The sequence below is a fragment of the Parasteatoda tepidariorum genome, chromosome 8 (assembly GCF_982258835.1).
Source record: "Parasteatoda tepidariorum strain Cologne lab strain chromosome 8, Ptep-v5.0, whole genome shotgun sequence".
NCBI classification, from domain to species: domain Eukaryota; kingdom Metazoa; phylum Arthropoda; class Arachnida; order Araneae; family Theridiidae; genus Parasteatoda; species Parasteatoda tepidariorum.
In genome coordinates, this window is record NC_141762.1 from 4,080,669 (window position 1) to 4,102,531 (window position 21,863).

Genomic DNA, 21,863 nt, shown 5'->3' on the forward strand with positions numbered 1-21,863 from the left:
GATGAATCACGCGCACACGCGAGCGGAATCATAGCTACCACTTGAGATCACATTTTTGGTCATCTTCCGTTCAAGGAAACACAGAACACTCGAGAAAATCGCCACAAAACGAAATCAATTCGATCATATGCTGAACCTTTATCAATCCTCAATGAGACCGACAAGCAGCAAGCAAGTAGGGCAACACAGCAAGCACTTGCTGTAAATCCGCAAGAAGCTAATTGTTGATGGTAACACACGGTAGGCGAAAACGAAATCAAAACAGCGAAGACATCAATTCTTTAACGGCGATTCCGGTACAACGGTGTAGAGGCAACGTCTGGACCCATTATGAAGGAAAGTCCCGAAATTCTCATTCTTTTAGTCAGGATATCTGTTTCACGAGCAACGCCGGCATCTCCTAAAACTTCATTCGATTATTTTCTTTCCTTTTATATTTATATATTTTTTACTTATTTGAAAAAAAGCATTTTTTTAATGGAGCCAGTGAAAAAAAAAGTGCCAAACCAACTGCAAAATTTATCCTGCTAGGCTTGAAAGGGTAGCAGTCATGGTGAGTGATGTTAGGCCACGCAGATAGCAGTTGGAAGGCAAAAAATATTTTATTAAGTTCACATAGTGTATTTAAGACATTTTCTAGCAAAGGCGGAGCTCAAAATCGCACTCAAAAACTGTGTGCTTAAGTTTTTATCCTAGGGAAAGTAGCAAAGGAATTTCCCTCTATTTTGTTATATTTGAGGGGAAAAGGGAAGTGATACGGATTACTATTGGTTTATGAAAGAAATCTAACGTTTCCCACACAGAGCATAGGGAGATATGTCCTGCTCTTAATTAAATGCATAGTTGAGCCAAAAATAGATTTAAGAACAGGATGTGGCTTTTAAAAGTGTGAGAAAGAATTTGGAATAGAATAATTAATTAGGAATAAAGTAGGAGTTGTTTCATAGCAAAGAAACTAACATAAAAAGATTAATAAAAGCTTTTTATGTTACATATATATATATATATATATATATATATATATATATATATATATATATATATATATATATATATATATATATATATATATATATATATATATATATATATATATATATATATATATATATATATATATATATATATATATATATATATATATATAGTCTACGTTCCATAGTATGTTGCTCCTCTCCATAATGCTACAAACCTACAATTATAACGATCGATACATGAAGTCCCAGTTGCTCTTCCAAATACACATCGAATTATTTTATCAGCCGTTAGAACATCTGAACTGAACCACACATTTAAAAATAACGAACAAATTTCTTTTCTTTTTCTATTCCCAGGAAATCACTTAAAGAAAGGTGTTGAGCTTTTTTGAGTTTTAAAATTATTTCTATGAGAGCGAGTCTATGAATAATAAAAGCGTGGAGGAAATAGTCAAATTACTATTACTTTTTGCTTTACCACTCAATAAACGTAAAACAAGAATTCAATAGGAATAAAAAAGAATTCAATAGGAATAAAAAAGATAGTAACTGAACTACCTATTATTTCTTAGGCTGTCCGTCCTGAGTGTATTTATGGGTATAATAAAAGTATGAATTGTTGAATATTTTCCATTATTACGAATTGCAAGTGTTGGTGGGACAACCTCGGACTTTCCTGCGTGCATTCCTAACTTTCGCGAATTTCTTGTTAAAGGATTCGATAAATTCAACGATCCTGAGACATTAATTTGAAAATTACATTTTTTTTCTCTTTGTAAGGTAGTTTATTTTAGAGATTCGACATGTGGCATTCATGTACTTCTCAATTTTTTAACGATTCAATGATCAATTAGAATTAAAATTAAAGTAACATTTATAACCAAATAAATTAAAATACTTTATTATGATTTGAAATTTTTGTATTCGTAATTGTATATTTCGCATTCAGATTTGTCAGGATCTGACGAAATTTCAGCCCACATAATTTTAAAATCTTTAACTGTCAGGCTCAGTTGTAGAGCTTAATCTTTTGCTGAACATACCTGTCAAAACAAATAAAATAATGAGGTTAGATATAAAAAAAATACAACTGTACTCTTTGTGGAAAAAGAAAATCATGCATAAATATCCTAATAAAGGCACATTTATAACTAAATAAAAAAACTTTATTATCATTTGTAGTTTTAAAGTTTTTGTTTTTGCATTCAGATTTGTCAGGATCTGATGGAATTTTAGCCCACATAATCTTAAAATCTTTAACTGTCAGGCTCAGTTGTAGTGCTTAATCTTCTGCTGTCAAAACAAATAATTAATTACACTCGATAAATACTGACACTTACTGATTAAAAATAACATTCAGTAAATGGCGATACCATATAGTGACGCAATGGGTAAAATGAAGAAGTAAATATAAGAGAAGAAAGCCTTTTCTTTTGTTTCACAGTTCAAGGATATTGGCGACTGAGTTTTGTTTGGAATATTTCTTTTGTTGCTTGTGGTGATATAATAAAAGTATTATTAATATTATACTATACTATATGGCAGTGTTTCCCAAAGTGTGGTACGCGTACCCCCAGGGGTACGGGAACAGTTTAACGGGGGTACGCGTTCTTATGCAAAATATTTTGCAACAAACGAAAATTTAAAAAAAGTTTTATTTAAAAACAAAGTTGGCCATGTCAATTTACGAGTACGTATTTTTCTATTGGCTATTTTTTGCAGAGTTAGCATTCAATAATTAGTGGTGACGACAGCCAGTTGTGATTTTTAAATTTGTGTGCAATTTTTTTATAATAGCAAAAATAATATCCTTCTCACTGATGCAAATAAACTTATTAACAAAACTTTGTACCAAAAAAGAAAAACATATTTTTTAAAAAATACATTCATTTTTTATTAGTGGTACACAGCGTTGCGAAAAATTTAGAAAGGGTACACAAAAGTCATAAGTTTGGGAAACACTGTTATATGGTATTTTTCAAAATTACATTTTTTTTATCTTATTTGAATCTTGAAATTTGAAAATTAATTACAAATGCTCATTTTCAGACAAATCAAACCTATTTATTTTATAATATAAATTTTGCGATCACTTGAATATTTTTGTGGACTCACCTTATAAAAATCTGCATGAACTTTCCGGACGATCCAATACAATATTACGATAGCCAATATATCGTATAACACTTTGAATTGGAAATGGTTTTTATCTCTCTCGAGTCTTTTATAATGTTTAATTTTAACTCCAGTTGCAACTGAGTCGGCCAGCTATAAGTTCAATAGTAGACAAGTCCCGAAGAAATAATTGAATCTTATTTTTTTTTCCACACTGCAAAACATATTGTGTCGTAAAGCAAAGCAGTCAGAAATTTTGAGCAAAAAAAGTATTTAAATCTGCAATAGTTTCCAGACAAATTTTTAAAAAAGAAGCTAATGTAAAGTTCATAATCAAAACCTATTCTTTAAGCATGTAGAATTTCATCTCGTTAGTTACATTCTTTCGTTCTGTAGAGGCATTAGAGGCATAGAGGCATAGAGGCTATAGGCATTTTCCCCCACAGGTTTAACAGTTTAATGCATTTCTTGCTAAAAAAAATTAATAATAATAATTATGAAACTTTAATTGTTACAGAAAGTATTTCCAACAAATACTAAGAGATCATACCAATTAGAAGTAGAAAATAATTATATTTCTAACTTCGCTGATCCCTCATTTGACACTGTATACAAAATGCTAAAGCAATGTGGGATATGTTAAATCGTTTTAAATTTGCTTGTCAATTTTCAGCATTGTATACAATGCCGGATTTTTAATTTAGACACTGGTGTATCGAACAATATGTAGAGAAAAATAAAGGATACGAACACAAACTTTTAGAATCAGAAATGCTTCATTTTTATATAGATTAGGGGAAAAATAGGTACAAAAAATTACGATTGCTCAAGAGAAATTGTAAAACTTGGTTCGGTTCGATAAACCAGAGTGTTCTTCAGCGTCGAACCACAAAATGGCTAAACAAAGCTCATCAATATCATGGTAGAGTTAATAGTGTCGAATGCGTGTAAGGTATAAGTCTCCTGTCTTCAGTGAAAAAAAAATATGAAGATTCTCCATCCCTTTGTTACTTTACACCAAGACTAAAATCATAACATTTTTACAAACGCAAACATCCTTTTCGAATACATATTAATACTAACATATTACGATAATACACTCTATAACAAAAAAATCGATGCACCAAGAAGGAGTTGTCCGATTGAAACGAAAATTGGTGGATAGGAAGGCAATGTACAGAATAGTAAATGATTAAAGTTTCAGAACAATTGAATAATTTATTGCAGAGTTACAGTAACAAGTTCAATAAGGTGTTGACCCGCCTCTAGCCTGGATACAAGCTGCCACACGGCGTGGCATAGACCGATAAAGCTCCCGGATGGTCTCTTGCGGTATTTCCTGCCAAATTCGATTCAATTGTCGAACGAGGTCATCAATATTCCGTGCCTGATGCAATCGCGTTCCCATCATATCCCAGACATGCTCGATGGGAGAGAGATCTGGTGATCTGGCAGGCCAAGGAAGAGTTTGACAAGCTTCTAGACAGTTCATAGCAACACGTGCCGTATGTGGTCTGGCATTGTCCTGCTGAAAAACCAGCCCAGGCGCTGCAAAAGGAACGGTAGCAAAACAGGTCTTAGGATGTCGTCGACGTACCGCTGTGCAGTAAGTGTACCTCTAATGACGACCAAAGGGGTCTGACTGTCAAAGGAAATGGCACCTAGACCATAATGCCTTGTTGAGGGACGGTGTGGCGTGCAATAGTGAAGGCAGGATCCCCCCTCTGCCCTGTGCGTCTCCAAACACGTCTTCGATGATCGTCAGGACACAGTTGGAGGCGGGATTCGTCGCTAAAGACTATACGTCCCCAGTCGGCATCATTCCAGCCTGATCGAGCCATGCACCACTGCAATATGGCTCGGCAGTGTGCAAACGTGAGTGGCAGGTGGCGTAACGGTCGCCGCGAGCGTAGATTTCGCTCTCTCAACACTCTGTGAATGGTCATGGTGGACACTGGTGTTTGAGTTGAACGTCTGATGGTTGATAGAGATGAAGAAGGCGCTGTGACAGCTGCTCGGACAATTACTCCGTCCTCACGCTCTGTTGTAGCCCTAGGTCGACCGCTACCATCCTGACGCTGAACTCTGCCATTTTCCACCCATCCTTGCCAGCATCTTCGAATCGCCCCATCGCTTCGACTCAAATGACGAGCAATTCTCCGATTTGTCCAACCAGCCTCTTTCAATCCAATGATACGACCTCTGTCAAACTCTGAAAGTTGCTCGTAATGAGCGCGAACCCTGCAGCGAGGCATTTTTTGAGTTGTTGTAAGGTAATCTGAATCGCAATCAAACCGAAAGTTTTAACAACCGTTGAAGAACTGCTCCTTATTACGTCTCCTGGATGCGCAGTTCCGATGCGCCAGAGATCAAACTATTCGTTCATTGGACACAAAATTTTAATCATTAGCATATCTGTTCAAAACATTCATGCTTACGAAATTTCAAAGCAATCGGATGATTGCTTCTTGGTGCGTCGATTTTTTTGTTATAGAGTGTACTTTATAGTCTATCAAAAAATGACATTAGCAGTGTAATATTTACATCAACGATTCTATTTTAAGCATAAAATCATGTATATTCAATCAAGCAAGATTAACACAAAGATTTTAGATGTTACAAGCACAAATTATTGAAGAGATTTTTTATTTATTTACTCGTTGGTTATTTAGCATGAATTAACCCTATGGCAGAATTTTTTCGAGCTATCTGCGACAAAACTAATATCATTCTGCAAGATACTTTTAATAATAACAAACATATATGTTACTTATTTAGAAATAACAAAAGAGCTGTGTTTTTTTTTAACTGTAAAATATTTTTTTAATTGAACACGTTATAATATTTTATTCTAATATTATGGGTGATATTCTTGTATTTTGTTTGGAGGGGGGGATGCACAAATTATTTCCCTCTTCGCATTTTGTAAATAGTCATCACAATAAAAAAAATAATTAAAAATCATGAAATCCGAATTGCCGAAAAAAGATCAATGACGAAATCACGCTAATCAGATTCTTAAAATGCGTGTTTCGTTTCGAGATTAGGTTTGTTGAAATAAATAATATCGTGTAAAAATATCAGATTTAAAAACTGTGGAGAAATCAATAGCATTAACTGCCAAAAATTCAATAGAATTATTGGCTTACAGAGTAAACACTCAAATGCACGATTCGAATTATCCTATATTGCTTGAAATATATCGGGATATTTAAAAAATCACGTGAAAATAAAAATCAATAACAGCCGAAAATTCAGATTTAAATATTACCTGTAAATGTTTAGAAAATAAAAGTAAAATATTTTGCTTTTTAACAGAAAGCTGCGATTCTGCAACAGGGGCATTGGAGTAAATGTATAGCTTTGTGATTAACAAAATGTTATTATCAGAAGTATTGAGTATTATTAGCAAGTCCATGCTATTTAACAAGCCTACTTCCTTTCGTATAAAATGACCAATCCTCAATAGCAGCTCATGGACCTATTTATGAAGATTGCACAGTTATTGTGACATTAATTTTCTTAAAATGAAAATAAACATGACTAAGGGTATAAAAAAAGAATAAACTTTTTTTAATTAAATTCCTATTTATACAGTTCACAGAAAAAAAAAGAGATTTGTCCGAGACCAAATAATCTAAGTCGCTAACATTGATTTCTGCATGGAAGCAGCATTGACACAGAAACAGCATTGGAGGAGTTGATTTAATGTTAGACTAAACAGAAACAAAAAATTCTGCTTAATCCAACAATACCTCAATTTAAGGGTTTACAAATATCGAGCGTTTACGTCGATGATGTCTAATATACTATATTTAAACCTGGATTTTCGTTTCATTTAAAGTGAAAAATTGATTATCAGCAGGGGCAAAAAAATTCTTAGACATGGCATTTGACCAGAACATAAATCTTAAAATTCTTAAAAATTCTTCATCTTAAAATTCCCTGTTCCTATCAACGCAGATGACCAGATCACTTCCACTAAGTTCTGTCTTTCGATATGTTAATTTTAATTTATAGGGCTTTTCAAGTATTTATAACCGTGGTTGAACAGTCAACCCAATTTTTGGCTTACGGCTATTAATGTTCAACTCCGTAGTCTTGTGATTTTGAACCCAATCCAAAAGACAAAGGAACTTCTGGATCAAGTATTGGGAGAAATTTGCCTCCGTAGAGGACCTTTTGACGAAACTAACCCGCATTTTCATTACATAAGGAGGAAAAACAAAGAAAACCTCCCTGGGTTAGCCTCACGGCAAGGAGACTTTAACCTATGATCCGTCTATGACTGAGTATAATTTACGTCAGCACTGTGGTCCGTATAAGCTAGGTGCGGAATTCGTATCAACCAGCTGGGATTCAAACCCGGTTGCGTGCTTCAAATGAGAACCATTCCAATCCTTATGCTAGGGAATATTTGACTTTTCCCCTCGTTCTCGAGAAAAAGGATTCTACGCAATGACGTCAAAATGAAATTGTGCGTGCGCAACATGCCGTGCACTTGTGATAGGCAATAACAGGTATTTTCAAATAACAGGTTCCAGCTGTTACAATACAAAATAATACCTATTCCAAAATAACAGGTCTAAGGAAAAATGTCCACTTTTTTATATTTGAAAGATAGTTTAGAATGGCAAGTATTTTTGTAGCAGATACATTTTTTTCTATTAATTTTACAAAGTTTTTAGGAAAAGTATTTTTTCTTTCTAAGAGTAAGAAAATATCGCGAAGTTTGTTTCTATTTATTTTTTTAAACAAAAAGAAAGCAATTACATATTAGTTTTTGTTTTATTCTCTATTGTTTAGGGTCGGCGAAAAAACTACATTTCGTCTTTTTTTATGTAAACATAATTTATTTATTTATTTATTTATTTATTTTTTCGTGATTATACTTTAGATCGGGTAGTTTAAAATGGTTGAAAACAATTCAAAAGCATATTTGTCTGTGTCAGTGTAATCAAATATAATAAACAATAATAGAAACAATAATTTTTGTTACAAAATATAGTTCTTTTTAATGCACTTTTAGGAGAAATGAGTAACGCAGAAAAAATTCTTTTACAAAATGTGCCTCTTTTTAACAAGCATAAAATAATTTAGAAAGCTTAAATAATTTAAAAAGTTTTGAATATTACAATGTACATTGTTTCTAAATCTAAATAAAAAGAATTTAGGAATTCCCTATTACATTCTGTTTGACGATATAACCAGAATCTTTTCATTTCTACAAGAGGTGAAAAATGGAACTTCATAAATATTGAGATAAATTAGAAATTTAAAAAAAAAAAAATTAGTCTCTGAATTTAAAATACAACATATAGTGTATTATTATTTTTAAATCAAAACAATGTAGGAGTTGCACGTTATATTCTGTATATGTGGCAGAATAACTAATATTTTTTTCATTTGATAAAATGGGGAAAAAAAACAGAGCTTAGTTGCCCTCTAGAATTTTAAGTTGACAAAAATGAAATTAAATATAAGCTAATACACAAAAATAGTCTAACTGCATGCATTGCAACCTCGTCGCAACTTTTTAAATAGCTCGAATAACATCATTTTATAGTTTTAAATAAAAAAAAGTTATTTACACAAAAATTTAATAGATTGAGCTTTATCAATTTGCACCAGCTAAAATATTTATCAAATTAAATATAAATAGAGCATAATCCCAGACTTTTAAACATTTTTTTAAAAGTAAATATTCAAAATAATCAGTATACGAATTCAGCATAATTTTTAAAGAAACAAGCCTTTTTAACAATTCCAAACTTTTCATGGATTATTTAAATAATATTTTTCTTTCAAAACAATTAGCGCATTAATTTCATAATATCACATACTATGTAGCCTTGATGGTAATTTTAATATCAAAGGAAAATTCAAAACAATAAACAAAAGAAATTCGCCAAATTAACTGTAATAAATTTTTTCTTTTCCTGCAGAATATTATCATTTTAAAATATTTATTTATTTTCTTCAAAAATTCAAAATAAATAAATCTATTAAGCAACAAAATAATAGGCAATGGCAGAGAGACATCTATTTCTGTGCGAGTGGACGAAATTCAACACAATGACAAATCAGTCTTCACATTGAACATTGATTGAATTACTACAACAAATAACTACGAGGGAAATAAAGGACACGCCTTCATGTAAAGATACTGAGAAAGACGATTCGTAACCTTGAAGGCCACGGTTGAGAAAGAAACCGAAAGTTATTAGGGGGCCAATGGCGTAAAGAGGTGCCTGGATTCTCGAAGTAAACTACTTGATTAAATCTCCCCCAAAAGACGATTGTAATTTTTGCAGTAAATACAGTATTCGGAAAAAAGAGGGGGGAAAAATTGGAGCATTTTTATGTAAATGTAGGACGTAGTTACTCTATAGTGAGCAATTCACTATTTCAAAAAAAATATTCTGAATTTTTCATTAAATGTATAAAATACATAAATTTTATGACCCCTAAAACTTCATTACTAAACTTCATTATTAAATCCCATTCATAAAATATTTTGCTTAACCCAAACATCCATTCGATAGTTTCCTAATAAAAATAATAGCAATGTAATTAGTCCATAATCGACAATTTTATGCTTCCTTTGGCTGAAAGTTAAGAATTGTTTCTCTTATTTTCATGAAAAGAAAAATATTTACATATTATTCTACTACCCTTCATCTTCTCTGTACTACTCCTTCATGCTTCGTCATAAGTTCAGCATTTTAAAGTGGACGAAGTAAAAAAGGATAAAGATTGGGAGAAAAATATGGTGTTTGATAAGTGTTTAAATATGGCTTGAATTCGCATACTAAATATAGTTTTAACAATTTTAACACCCCCTTCTCATAATGGAATAAAAAGTTAAAATATTTATTGTCTTAAAAAAAAAGGGGGGAAAGAGAGAGAATAAGACCGAGGAGATAAGAAGTGAGACAATAAAACTCGTATTTTGTAGGAAATTTGTGAGAAATTTTTTTCTATTTTACATGTAGGAAATATGTATCAATATCAAAATTAGGAAAAATATTTGAATGCTTCTACTTTTTGTATCACAGAAGAAAAAAAAATTAAAACAAGGAAAATGCAATTATAAGCAACCTGCCACCCCCCATATGCCCGAGCATCAAAAGGGCAGGGGGACAGGTCACCACGTACCCGACATTCCTGCAAATAAACCTAACTTGCAAACTAGCAGGCAAGGCTATCACAAAATTCTTGCCTAGTTTTAAATACAAATTTGTTCAAAGATACTAACCTGTTTCACCTGTTCCAAAATGCTAGGCTGTGACAAAATACCATATGTTCCAAAATACTTACTTACTTACTTATCCTCTACGTGCCTTGGGCACTTAAGGCCTCCAGCATATCCCTCCAACGCCTCCTGTCTTTAGCAATAGATCTTGCTTCCTCCCAGCCAGATATTCCACATTCTTTTAATTCGCCCAAAAACATGCGCTGGATGGTAAGTCTGGGTCTTCCTCTTGTTCTCTTACCATCAGGGGCCCATGTAAGCGCAACAGATGAAATTTTTTCTTTGGGCATTCTAAGGATATGTCCGAGCCAGCTCCATCTTCGTTTTTTAATTTCATCTTCGATTGTTTTTATTTTAGCTTTCTTTAATAGATTTTGATTTGATACTTTGTAAGGCCAGAAAATTTTAAAAATAAATCTTAAACATTTGTTTTGAAAGGTTTCTAATTTTTGTATTTCGATCTTAGTCTGTTTCCAGGTTTCTGCGCCATATAATAGTACTGCTCTAACTATAGCTTTGTAAACAACTATTTTTGTCTTTATTTCAATATTTGACTCTCTCCAAAATTTATGTAATCCCTTAAAACATGTTCTTGCTTTGATTATTCTCTGTCTAATATCTTCGCTACTTCCACCTTTTTTATCTACAATAGAACCTAAATAGCTAAATGATTCTATGTCATCTATTTCGTGATTTTCGATTTTAATTTTGTCATTTTTCTTTTGATTTATTCTCATTACTTTAGTTTTCTTCTTGTTCATGAATAAACCTACACTATTTGAATATTTGTTGAATTTGTCTGTTTTAAGTTGAAGGTCTGTACATTTGGATGAAATAAGTACGATGTCATCAGCAAAATCAAGGTCTTCTAAAGTAGTTGTGAAATTCCACCTTATTCCTCTTTTTTCATCTTTCAAGCTGTTTCGCATAATCCAGTCTATCACCAGTATAAATAAAAATCCCGATAAAACACATCCCTGTCTCACGCCAGTTTTTACTAAAAAGAATTCAGTTAATTCTCCATTTACTTCTATACATGCTTTGCTGTTATCATACATATCTTTGATTATGTTAATATATTTTTCTGGTATATTATAAAGTGATAAAATTTCCCATAATTTCTCTCTCTTAACTGAATCAAAGGCTTTACTGAAATCAATAAAGTTTAAATATAAAGAGGTGTTAAATTCTAAGCTTTGCTCAATGATATTTCTAAGTGTGAAGATTTGCTGCATTGTTCCACTTCCACTGCGGAAACCTGCCTGTTCTTCTCTTAAAATTCCATAAATTTCATGTTTTAGTCTATTCAAAACTATTCTTCCAAATATTTTTCCTGGTATGGAAAGTAGGCTAATGCCCCTCCAATTTTCGCATTTTGTTAGATCGCCTTTCTTGGGAATTTTCACTATTACTGCTTCTTTCCATTGTTCTGGTATTCTTTCATTTCTCCAGATTTCATTGAAGAGCTTTTGCAACTGTCTTGTAGCGGTTTCAAAATCTGCCTTAAGCATCTCTGCCACGATTCCGTCTCTCCCTGCAGCCTTCTTTGGTTTTGTGGCCCTCAGGGCACTCTGTACCTCATCCAGCGAGATATCTTCCAAAGAAAAATCTACAGTAGATGCTACATTTAATGTAACATTTGGGAGTTGCTCAGAATTTTCAACATGGTGTGCGTTAAGCGTATCTTCAAAATATTCTCTCCATCTTTCTTCGATCCTCTTATCCGTAGTAAGTAACTTATTGTTTTTGTCTCGTACTGCACATTGCGAATTTCGTTTATTTCCTTTTATTTGTTTCACTTTCTGATAGAAAGTACTTATTTGTCCTTTTTGCGCTGCATCTTGAGCCTCATTGGCAAGGTCTGTGAAATATTTCCTTTTGTCTTTTCTGGCCGACTTTTTTACTTCTCTATCAATTTGACTATACTGCTGTCTATACCGATTAAATAATCTTTCAGACTTTGTAGTTTCCATCTGTATTTTCTTTTTCCTTCTGCTTTCAATTAGTATTAATGTTTCACCCGTAATCCATTCTTTGCTTTTCTTTCCTTTCTTTTCACCCAACACTTTTTCTGCTACGTCGCAATAAATGTTTTTGATATGTTCCCAAGTCTCTTCAACTTTTTCTTTTACCTCATTTTCTGATTGCTTAGTGTTGCCATGATTTTCTTCTTCCTTTAACAGCTCAAATCTGTTTTTCAACTCGATTGAAAATTCTTGTCTGCACTCTTTGGCTTTTAACTTAGCAATGTCATAGCTTATTCTTTTATGTCCCGTCTTCTTTGGTGATTTTCTTAATTTTAGTTTTAATATTGCAAGAATCAAGTAGTGATCTGATCCAACGTCGGCACCTCTCATCGCTCTTACGTCTCTTAGTGAGCTCCTGAACTTGTTATTAATTGCAATATGATCTATTTGATTCTTTGTTCTTCCGTCTGGTGAGGTCCATGTACATTTATGTATCTCTCTATGCTTGAATCTACTCCCACCTATGTTTAAACTATTTAGTTCGCACAGGGAAACAAACAGTTCTCCATTTTCGTTCCTCTCACCCGGTGATTCGTTTCCCATGGAGGTTTCATCATCACTAATCCGTTTTCCAACCTTAGCATTAAGGTCTCCCATAAGAATTATCATGTCATGTTTTGGAACTCGATTTAAAACACATTGTAGTTGATCATAAAATGTCTCCTTTTCCTCCTCATCAGCATCATTCGTTGGTGCATACACTTGAATAATTGATAGTTTAATATATTTTGAATAAAATCGTGCTCTTAAAATTCTTTCACTGATTGGTTCCCATTCCAAAAGACTCTTCGCTGTTTCTTTATTAATGATTAGCGCCACGCCTCTTTCGTGCTTTTCTTCAGCTCCTGAGTACAAAATGATTTGTTCACTTCCAGTTTTAATCTTGCCAAAACCTGTCCATCTAAGTTCTGATATTCCCAAGATATCCAATTGGTATCTATCCATTTCCATTGATACCTGTCTACTTTTCCCACATTGGTACATAGTTCTTACATTCCAAGCACCAATTCGTAACTTGTGTTTAGGTTTCATCAATGACTTCTTCCGCATCGAAGGCTCCAAATGGCTTTCCCTTCGACACTTCATAGGCGTGATTTCCTCATTCCAGGTTAGATAACTGTCATTTGGAATTTCACAAGTCATTGCTTCCGCCAAGAGAATTTGGCCCGATATGCTTTTGGTTTCTGTAGTCAGGGATGTTTTACGGGGTAGAGGGACTAGCCCTACGCCCAACCCTCCTCCTTTATCCAGGCTTGGGACTGGCGCACGGAATAGCCGAAGCTACCCATGTGGCGGAGTTGTTCCAAAATACTAGCTGTGAAAAAATATTGCCTGTTCCAAAATACTAGCTGTGAAAAATATCGCCTGTTCCAAAATACTAGCCTGTGACAAAATATCACCTGTTCCAAAATACTAGCTGTTAAAAAATACTCCCTGTTCCAAAATATCACCTGAGTAGGGGAAAATTGAGCGTTCAACCCCACTTTTTTTACTATGGGATGAGTGTTCAACCCCACTTCGGGTCGATGACCTCTTTTACTATAGTTCTATGGGATGAGAGCTACACCCCACTTCGGATCGATGACCTCTTGTCTACGAGATCCCCTCTTTAGATAAAGTTTCATCAAAAGGAAGATTTTTATTATCTCTTCTTTGGAAAGTGGAAGAATTATTTTTATTTTCGGGACATAGAAATTTTTCGCAAACTAGTATATTTTATTATGCTTTCAATATTTAAATTAATTTGTGAATTATTATTTTCTCAATTAAGCATTATAATTTCAATGATTTAATTTTAAAAATGAGCCTTCAAAGATTACATTTTTATTAATTTTATACTATATAACTAAAAATTCTAAACTAATTAAATAGTTTCATGATCAGAATGTTTATATTTAATTAGTTTTCTTCAGTGAGTTCGCTAATGTGAAGAGGAACGTTTTTTTTCCCCAAGGACTTAGAAATTTTTCGCAAGCCAGTATATTTTTCCTATGTTTTTATTATTCAAATTAATGTGGGAATTATTATTTTCTCATTAAAGCATTATAAAAACATTAATTTAATTTCTAAATGAACCATTCCTTAGAGATTAAATTTTTACCAATTTTAAATGATATGTCTAATAATTCTAAACTGATGAAATAGTTTATTAGTCAGAATGCTTGTATTTAATTAGTCGAGATATAGTAAATATGTAATAATCATTCTAAGAGTTCTAAGTATATGTAATAATCATTCTAAGAGAATATGTAATAATCATTCTATATATAATCAGTTGAAGAAAATGGTTTAAGAGTTCGAAAAAACTTGATGAATTTGTCTACTCATTATCAGTTATAAAGTGTAATTATTATTCATTAATATTTTAATGAAAACTAATTAAGTCACTAAAACTCGTAATTCATATTTTAATGAAAATCCGTTAAAACTCGTTTGATTAAGGCAGTTCTTGGAAATGTCGATGAAATACTAGCGTCTTTATCATTAACCTAAGAAAGTTAAGTAAACTCATATCGTCACTCTGAAACTGAAGTTTTCGATAACTATGTCTTGTTTTTAATCATCTGCGTTCCAAAACACTTCAGATTGGTTGTTAATTTGAAGTTAGAAAAATATTCAAAATGTTTGTACTTTGAAAATTTCCAATGTTATTGGTACTTGGAAAATTTCTGAAGTTCTTTGTACTTTGCATAACTTTCAAATTGTTTTGAGTTAGAAAAATTTAAAATTTTTTTGTACTTAGAAATACCCTGAAGCTGTGTGAACATATAAAATTATTTTAGTTGATTAATACGGTACCCTGGTAGTTATAAATTTTCATTAAGCTTGATGGGAATTTGAAAAACTTTAAATTCGGATGTATTGTTGGTAGAAAATTTCCGAAGTTGGTTGTGCTTTGAATTATTTTTAAATTGTTTTAACTCCAAAATATTTTCGAAATTTTTGTCCTTAGAAATATTTTGTAGTTTTGTAAACATGTAAATTTTTGAAGCTGGAAAAAATGCATTTAAAAAGTAGCAAAAGTTTACATTTTAAGTAATTTTCAACTTGCTCCGGCTTAGAAAAATTTTACAATTATATGTAATTGAAAAAATTCTGAAGCTCTTTGAACATAGAAAAGTATTTTAGTAGAAAAGAAACGCGTTTATTTAAAATCACAGAAGTTTAGTCACGGAAAAAATTCGAAACTGTTTCGGATTTTGTAAAATCTTCTAATAATCTGCAGTTTTCTTCAGTGAGTTGATCGCTAATGTGATGAGGAACGTTTTTTTTTCCTCAGGAAATTTTTCGCAAGCTAGTATACTTTTCCTATGTTTTTATTATTTAAATTAATGTGTGAATTATTATTTTCTCATTAAAGCATTATAAAAACATTAATTTAATTTCTAAATGAACCATTCCTTAGAGATTAAATTTTTACCAATTTTAAATGATATGTCTAATAATTCTAAACTGATGAAATAGTTTATTAGTCAGAATGTTTGTATTTAATTAGCTGAGATAGTATATATGTAATAATCATTCTAAGAGATAACTATACATATTCAGTTGAATAAAATGGTTTATGTTTTCATTACTTAAATTAATGTTCGAATTATTATTTTCCCATTGAAGCATTATAATAACATTAGTTTAATTTCTAACTGAACCCTTCTTTAGAGATTACATTTTTACCAATTTTAAATGATATGTCTAATAATTCTAAACTGATGAAATAGTTTATTAGTCAGAATGTTTGTATTTAATTAGCTGAGATAGTATATATGTAATAATCATTCTAAGAGATAACTATACATATTCAGTTGAATAAAATGGTTTATGTTTTCATTACTTAAATTAATGTTCGAATTATTATTTTCCCATTGAAGCATTATAATAACATTAGTTTAATTTCTAACTGAACCCTTCTTTAGAGATTACATTTTTACCAATTTAAAATGATATGCCTACTAATTCTAAACTGATGAAATAGTTTATTAGTCAGAATGTTTGTATTTAATTAGTCGAGATATAGTAAATATGTAATAATCATTCTAAGAGATAACTATATATAATCAGTTGAAGAAAATGGTTTATGAGTTCGAAAGAACTTGATGAATTTGTCTACTCATTATCAGTTATATAGTGTAATTATTATTCATTAATATTTTAATGAAAACTCGTTAATTAAGTCACTAAAACTCGTAATTCATATTTTAATGAAAATCGGATAAGAGTTTGGTGTTAAAAAATGTTAGATTTGATTCGACTTTTCAAATAATTTGCACTTTTAAAAAATTCCGAAGTTGTTGGAACTAGAAAATTATTTTAGTTGGAAAAAACAAGTATACAAGAAGTAACAGAATATATTTTTTTTCCAAATTGTTTTGACTTTGAAGTTTTTTAAAATTATTTATACTTTGAAATTATTTTGAATCGGATCGTGTTAGAAATATTCTGGAGTTACATGTACATAAAATTGTTTTTAGTTTGCAAAAATGGCTATATATCTAGCAGCAGGTGTTTGGTCGTGGAAAAGTTTTTGTAATTTGGAAAATTTTCAATTTCTTGGTTTTAAAAAAATTCTGAAGTTGTTGGTATTTCTAAATTTCTGAAGTTTTTTAAGAACAGGTATATTAAGAATCGCAGATGTTGTAAGTAATACTGTCGTACTGTTTGTAAAAACTCTTTGTACTTTGAAGAATTCTGATGTTGTTGGAACTTAGAAAATTTCTCAAGTTGTTTGCTCCTTAAAAAATTTTAAAATTGTCTTGACTTTGAAAAATTTTAAAATTGTTCGTACTTTGAAAAATTTTTACATTTTTCGTACTTCGAAAAGTTTCGATGGGAAATTCTGATTTCTTGAAAATTCTGAATTCTTCTTGTTTTGTACTTAGAATTGTTTTTGAATTCTTTGAACATAGAAAACTATTTTAGTTGGGAAAAATGGGTCTATAAGAAGTTGCAGTATATTTAAAATTGTTTAGACTTCGAAAAATTTTCAAATTATTTATACTCTGAAAAATTCTTACTCTGCAGGTTTTAGAAATATTCTGAAATTGTTTGAACCTAGAAACCTTTTTTTAGTTTTTTTTTTAAAAAAAAACCCAGATAAATAAAGAGTCGCAAAAGTTTGAAGTCTGAAAAATTTTCAACTTGCTTAGATTTTGAAAAAATATTCAAATAGTTTATACTAAGGAAGATTTCTAAAGATGAGTGAAGTCTATAAAACGTTTCAAATTTTTGTACTTAAAAATATTCGTAAGTTGTTTAAATGTAGAGTTTTCTTTTCCTTTAAGTTGGAAAAAAAACGGATTTATAAGGAGTAGCAGGTGTTTGGACGAGGAAAAATTTTTGAACTGTTTCGACTTTTAAAAGTTGTCAAATATTTCGTGCTTTGATAAATTCTGAAACTTTTGATTTTAGAAAAACTCTGAAGATGTTTAGAATCAGGAAAATTCTGAAGTTCTGAAAAAACGGATAAATAAGGAGTCGCAGAAGTTTGAAGTTAGAAAAAGTTTAAACTTTTAATACTTTGAAAATTCTGATGTTTTAGGTATTTAGAAAATTCTGAAGTTGTTTGTACTTTGAAAAACTTTTCTTTTTTTTTGTACCTAGAAATATTCTGAGGATATGTGAATTTGAAAATTTCTGAAGTTGGCAAAAAGAAAATGTATATAAGGAGTTGCAGAATTTTAAAATTAAAAACTTTTTTTAACGTGTTTCAACTTTGATAAATTTTCTAATTCTTTGTACTTTGAACAATTCTTAATCTGTTGGTTTTAGAAAAGTTCTGATGTTGTTTGAACACAGAAAATTTTCTGAATGTGAAAAAAACTGCTGTATAACGTATAGCAGAAGTTTGTTCTTTGAAAAATTTTCTAATGTTTTGTAATGAGAAAAACTCGGATATGTTCATTACTTAGAAAAATTCAGAAAATGTTTTACCTTTGAATAATTTTCAAATTCTTTTGGCTTTGAAAAATTTTCAAGTCGCTTGTATTTTGTTTAAACATAGAAATTTATCTATGTCGGAAAAAGCAGCTTTATTACGCCTAGCAGAAGTTTGGTCTCGGAAAAGTTTCAATATGTTTCAGCTTAGAACATTTTTCAAATTACTTGCACTTGTTGGTTCTAAAGTTGTTGGTACTTGAAAATTTTTTTAAATTGTTTTAAGTTAAAACATTTAAAAAATTTCGCTACCTAAAATTATAATGAAGTTGTTTGCACTTTGAATAATTTTAAATTGCCTTGACTTCGAAAAACTTTAAAATATTTTTTCTCCGAAATATTCCAAAATTGTTTGAATATAACACAATTTTTGAAGTTGGAAAAAATGGGTATATAGCGAGTCAAGATGTTTGGTCTAGGAAAATTTTTCAAATTGCTTCGATTTTTGAAAATTTTTTTGAATTGTACGTACTTTGAGAAATTATGAAACTCATGGTATTTTGAAAAATTCTAAAGTTATTTGTACCTAGAAATTTTTTTAATTTGTTTTGATTTAATTTTTTGGTGATACTTTTAATGTTTTTGGTACTTTTAAAAATTCTGAAGCAGTTTGTACTTTGAATAATTTTAAAGAGCTTTAAGATTTACAGAACTTTCAGACTGTCAGTACTTAGAATTATATCTTAAGTTGTGTGAACTTAGAAAAATATTTCGAACTATTTGGACTTTAAAATATTATGATATTCTTTGAACGTAGAAAACCTTTTAAGTTGGAAAAAATGGCTATATGCTGAGAGTAATCAGTAATACCTAACGAGTGGGGTTGAACTCTGATCCCTGCTAGGGAAGCGGATTGTAGCTCTTGAGTCATTTTCAAACTGTTTTGACTTTAAAAACGCTTTCGAACCATTTGTATTTAGAAATATTTTGCAAATGTTGATACACAGAAATTTATTGAAGTCGGAAAAAACAGTTATATAACGAGTAGCAGAAGTTTGGTCTTGAAATGACACTGAATAATTTTCAAATTAGCATATAAGAAGTCGCAGAAATATTTTCAAATTATTTTGTCATCAAAAAAATTTTCAAAGTGTTAGTACTTGAAAAAAAAAATTTCTGATGTTATTGGAACTTTGAAAATTTCTAAAGTTGTTTGTACTTTGAATAATTACAAATTATTTAGACTTTCGTAAACTTTCAAAACTTTTGTTCTTAGAAATAATCTGAAATCGTTTGACCTTACACAATTTTTGAAGTTGGAAAAATTAGCAGATAACGACTCATACTTGCTTAGGTCTAGGAAAATGTTTCAAATTGTTTCGATTTTAGAACAATTTTCGTAACTTATGTATTTTGAAAAAGTATGAAGCTGATGGTAGTTTGAAAAATTCTGAAACTTTTTTTAATCAAAACAATGGAAACAGCATTAAAAATGGAAACAGCTTCAGAATGTTTCAAAATACCATCAGCTTCATACTTTTTCAAAGTACATAAGTTACGAAAATTGTTCTAAGTTAGAAAACTCTACATTTAAACAACTTACGAATATTTTTAAGTACAAAAATTTGAAACGTTTTAAAGACTTCACTCATCTTTAGAAATCTTCCTTAGTATAAACTATTTGAATATTTTTTCAAAGTCTAAGCAAGTTGAAAATTTTTCAGACTTCAAACTTTTGCGACTCTTTATTTATCTGGGTTTTTTTTTAAAAAAAACTAAAAAAAGGTTTCTAGGTTCAAACAATTTCAGAATATTTCTAAAACCAGCAGAGTAAGAATTTTTCAGAGTATAAATAATTTGAAAATTTTTCGAAGTCTAAACAATTTTAAATATACTGCAACTTCTTATAGACCCATTTTTCCCAACTAAAATAGTTTTCTATGTTCAAAGAATTCAAAAACAATTCTAAGTACAAAAGAATTCAGAATTTTCAAGAAATCAGAATTTCCCATCGAAACTTTTCGAAGTACGAAAAATGTAAAAATTTTTCAAAGTACGAACAATTTTAAAATTTTTCAAAGTCAAGACAATTTTAAAATTTTTTAAGGAGCAAACAACTTGAGAAATTTTCTAAGTTCCAACAACATCAGAATTCTTCAAAGTACAAAGAGTTTTTACAAACAGTACAACAGTATTACTTACAACATCTGCGATTCTTAATATACCTGTTTTTAAAAAACTTCAGAAATTTAGAAATACCAACAACTTCAGAATTTTTTTAAAACCAAGAAATTGAAAATTTTCCAAATTACAAAAACTTTTCCACGACCAAACACCTGCTGCTAGATATATAGCCATTTTTGCAAACTAAAAACAATTTTATGTACATGTAACTCCAGAATATTTCTAACACGAACAGATTCAAAATAATTTCAAAGTATAAATAATTTTAAAAATCTTCAAAGTCAAAACAATTTGGAAAAAAAATATATTCTGTTACTTCTTGTATACTTGTTTTTTCCAACTAAAATAATTTTCTAGTTCCAACAACTTCGGAATTTTTTAAAAGTGCAAATTATTTGAAAAGTCGAATCAAATCTAACATTTTTTAGCACCAAACTCTTATCCGATTTTCATTAAAATATGAATTACGAGTTTTAGTGACTTAATTAACGAGTTTTCATTAAAATATTAATGAATAATAATTACACTATATAACTGATAATGAGTAGACAAATTCATCAAGTTCTTTCGAACTCATAAACCATTTTCTTCAACTGATTATATATAGTTATCTCTTAGAATGATTATTACATATTTACTATATCTCGACTAATTAAATACAAACATTCTGACTAATAAACTATTTCATCAGTTTAGAATTAGTAGACATATCATTTTAAATTGGTAAAAATGTAATCTCTAAAGAAGGGTTCAGTTAGAAATTAAACTAATGTTATTATAATGCTTCACTGGGAAAATAATAATTCGAACATTAATTTAAGTAATGAAAACATAAACCATTTTATTCAACTGAATATGTATAGTTATCTCTTAGAATGATTATTACATATATACTATCTCAGCTAATTAAATACAAACATTCTGACTAATAAACTATTTCATCAGTTTAGAATTAGTAGACATCAAATCAAAATCAAATAGCAAATTTAAGAAAGATATAAAGATATTTTTATTAATTGAATTTAAAAATATGTTTAATAACTAATAAAGAAAATCCTTAATGATAATGATTAAAGTTAGAGCCAATCAAAATTATTATTGAGAATATATATATATATATGTATGTGTAATTTCATCAACTTTTATTAAGATGATAATTTGAACATGTAAATATTTTGAAAATATTATTTCTGTCACTAAAAATAAATTTAATCGTTGCTTTTAATTTTTACTTGCAGCTCGTGTGTACATCAGATTGAAATAAATAAATAACTAATTAAGGTATTTCCATTGTCCATTTAACTTTTTTTTAAAATAAAAATTGGTCATTCTGCATAAACGAGTGGGAAAAATATTGTTGTTCCTGTTATTTTATTATAAGCACCAGACTGCTGGGAAACGGGTTCAATTTAACCTGATCTTGCTTTCTGCATG

At 30.3% G+C, this 21,863-nt stretch overlaps 1 protein-coding gene across 1 annotated transcript; it reads right to left on the minus strand.

Annotated features, from left to right (window-relative positions):
- Positions 1-9,685: 9,685 nt before the first annotated feature.
- On the minus strand, positions 9,686-13,517 carry LOC107451460 (uncharacterized). Its single transcript, XM_087149383.1, has 2 exons — positions 11,760-13,517; positions 9,686-9,700 (listed from the first exon to the last, which is right to left on the minus strand). The coding sequence occupies exons 1-2, from the start codon at positions 13,515-13,517 to the stop codon at positions 9,686-9,688; spliced, it is 1,773 nt and encodes a 590-aa protein (XP_087005509.1).
- Positions 13,518-21,863: the final 8,346 nt, after the last annotated feature.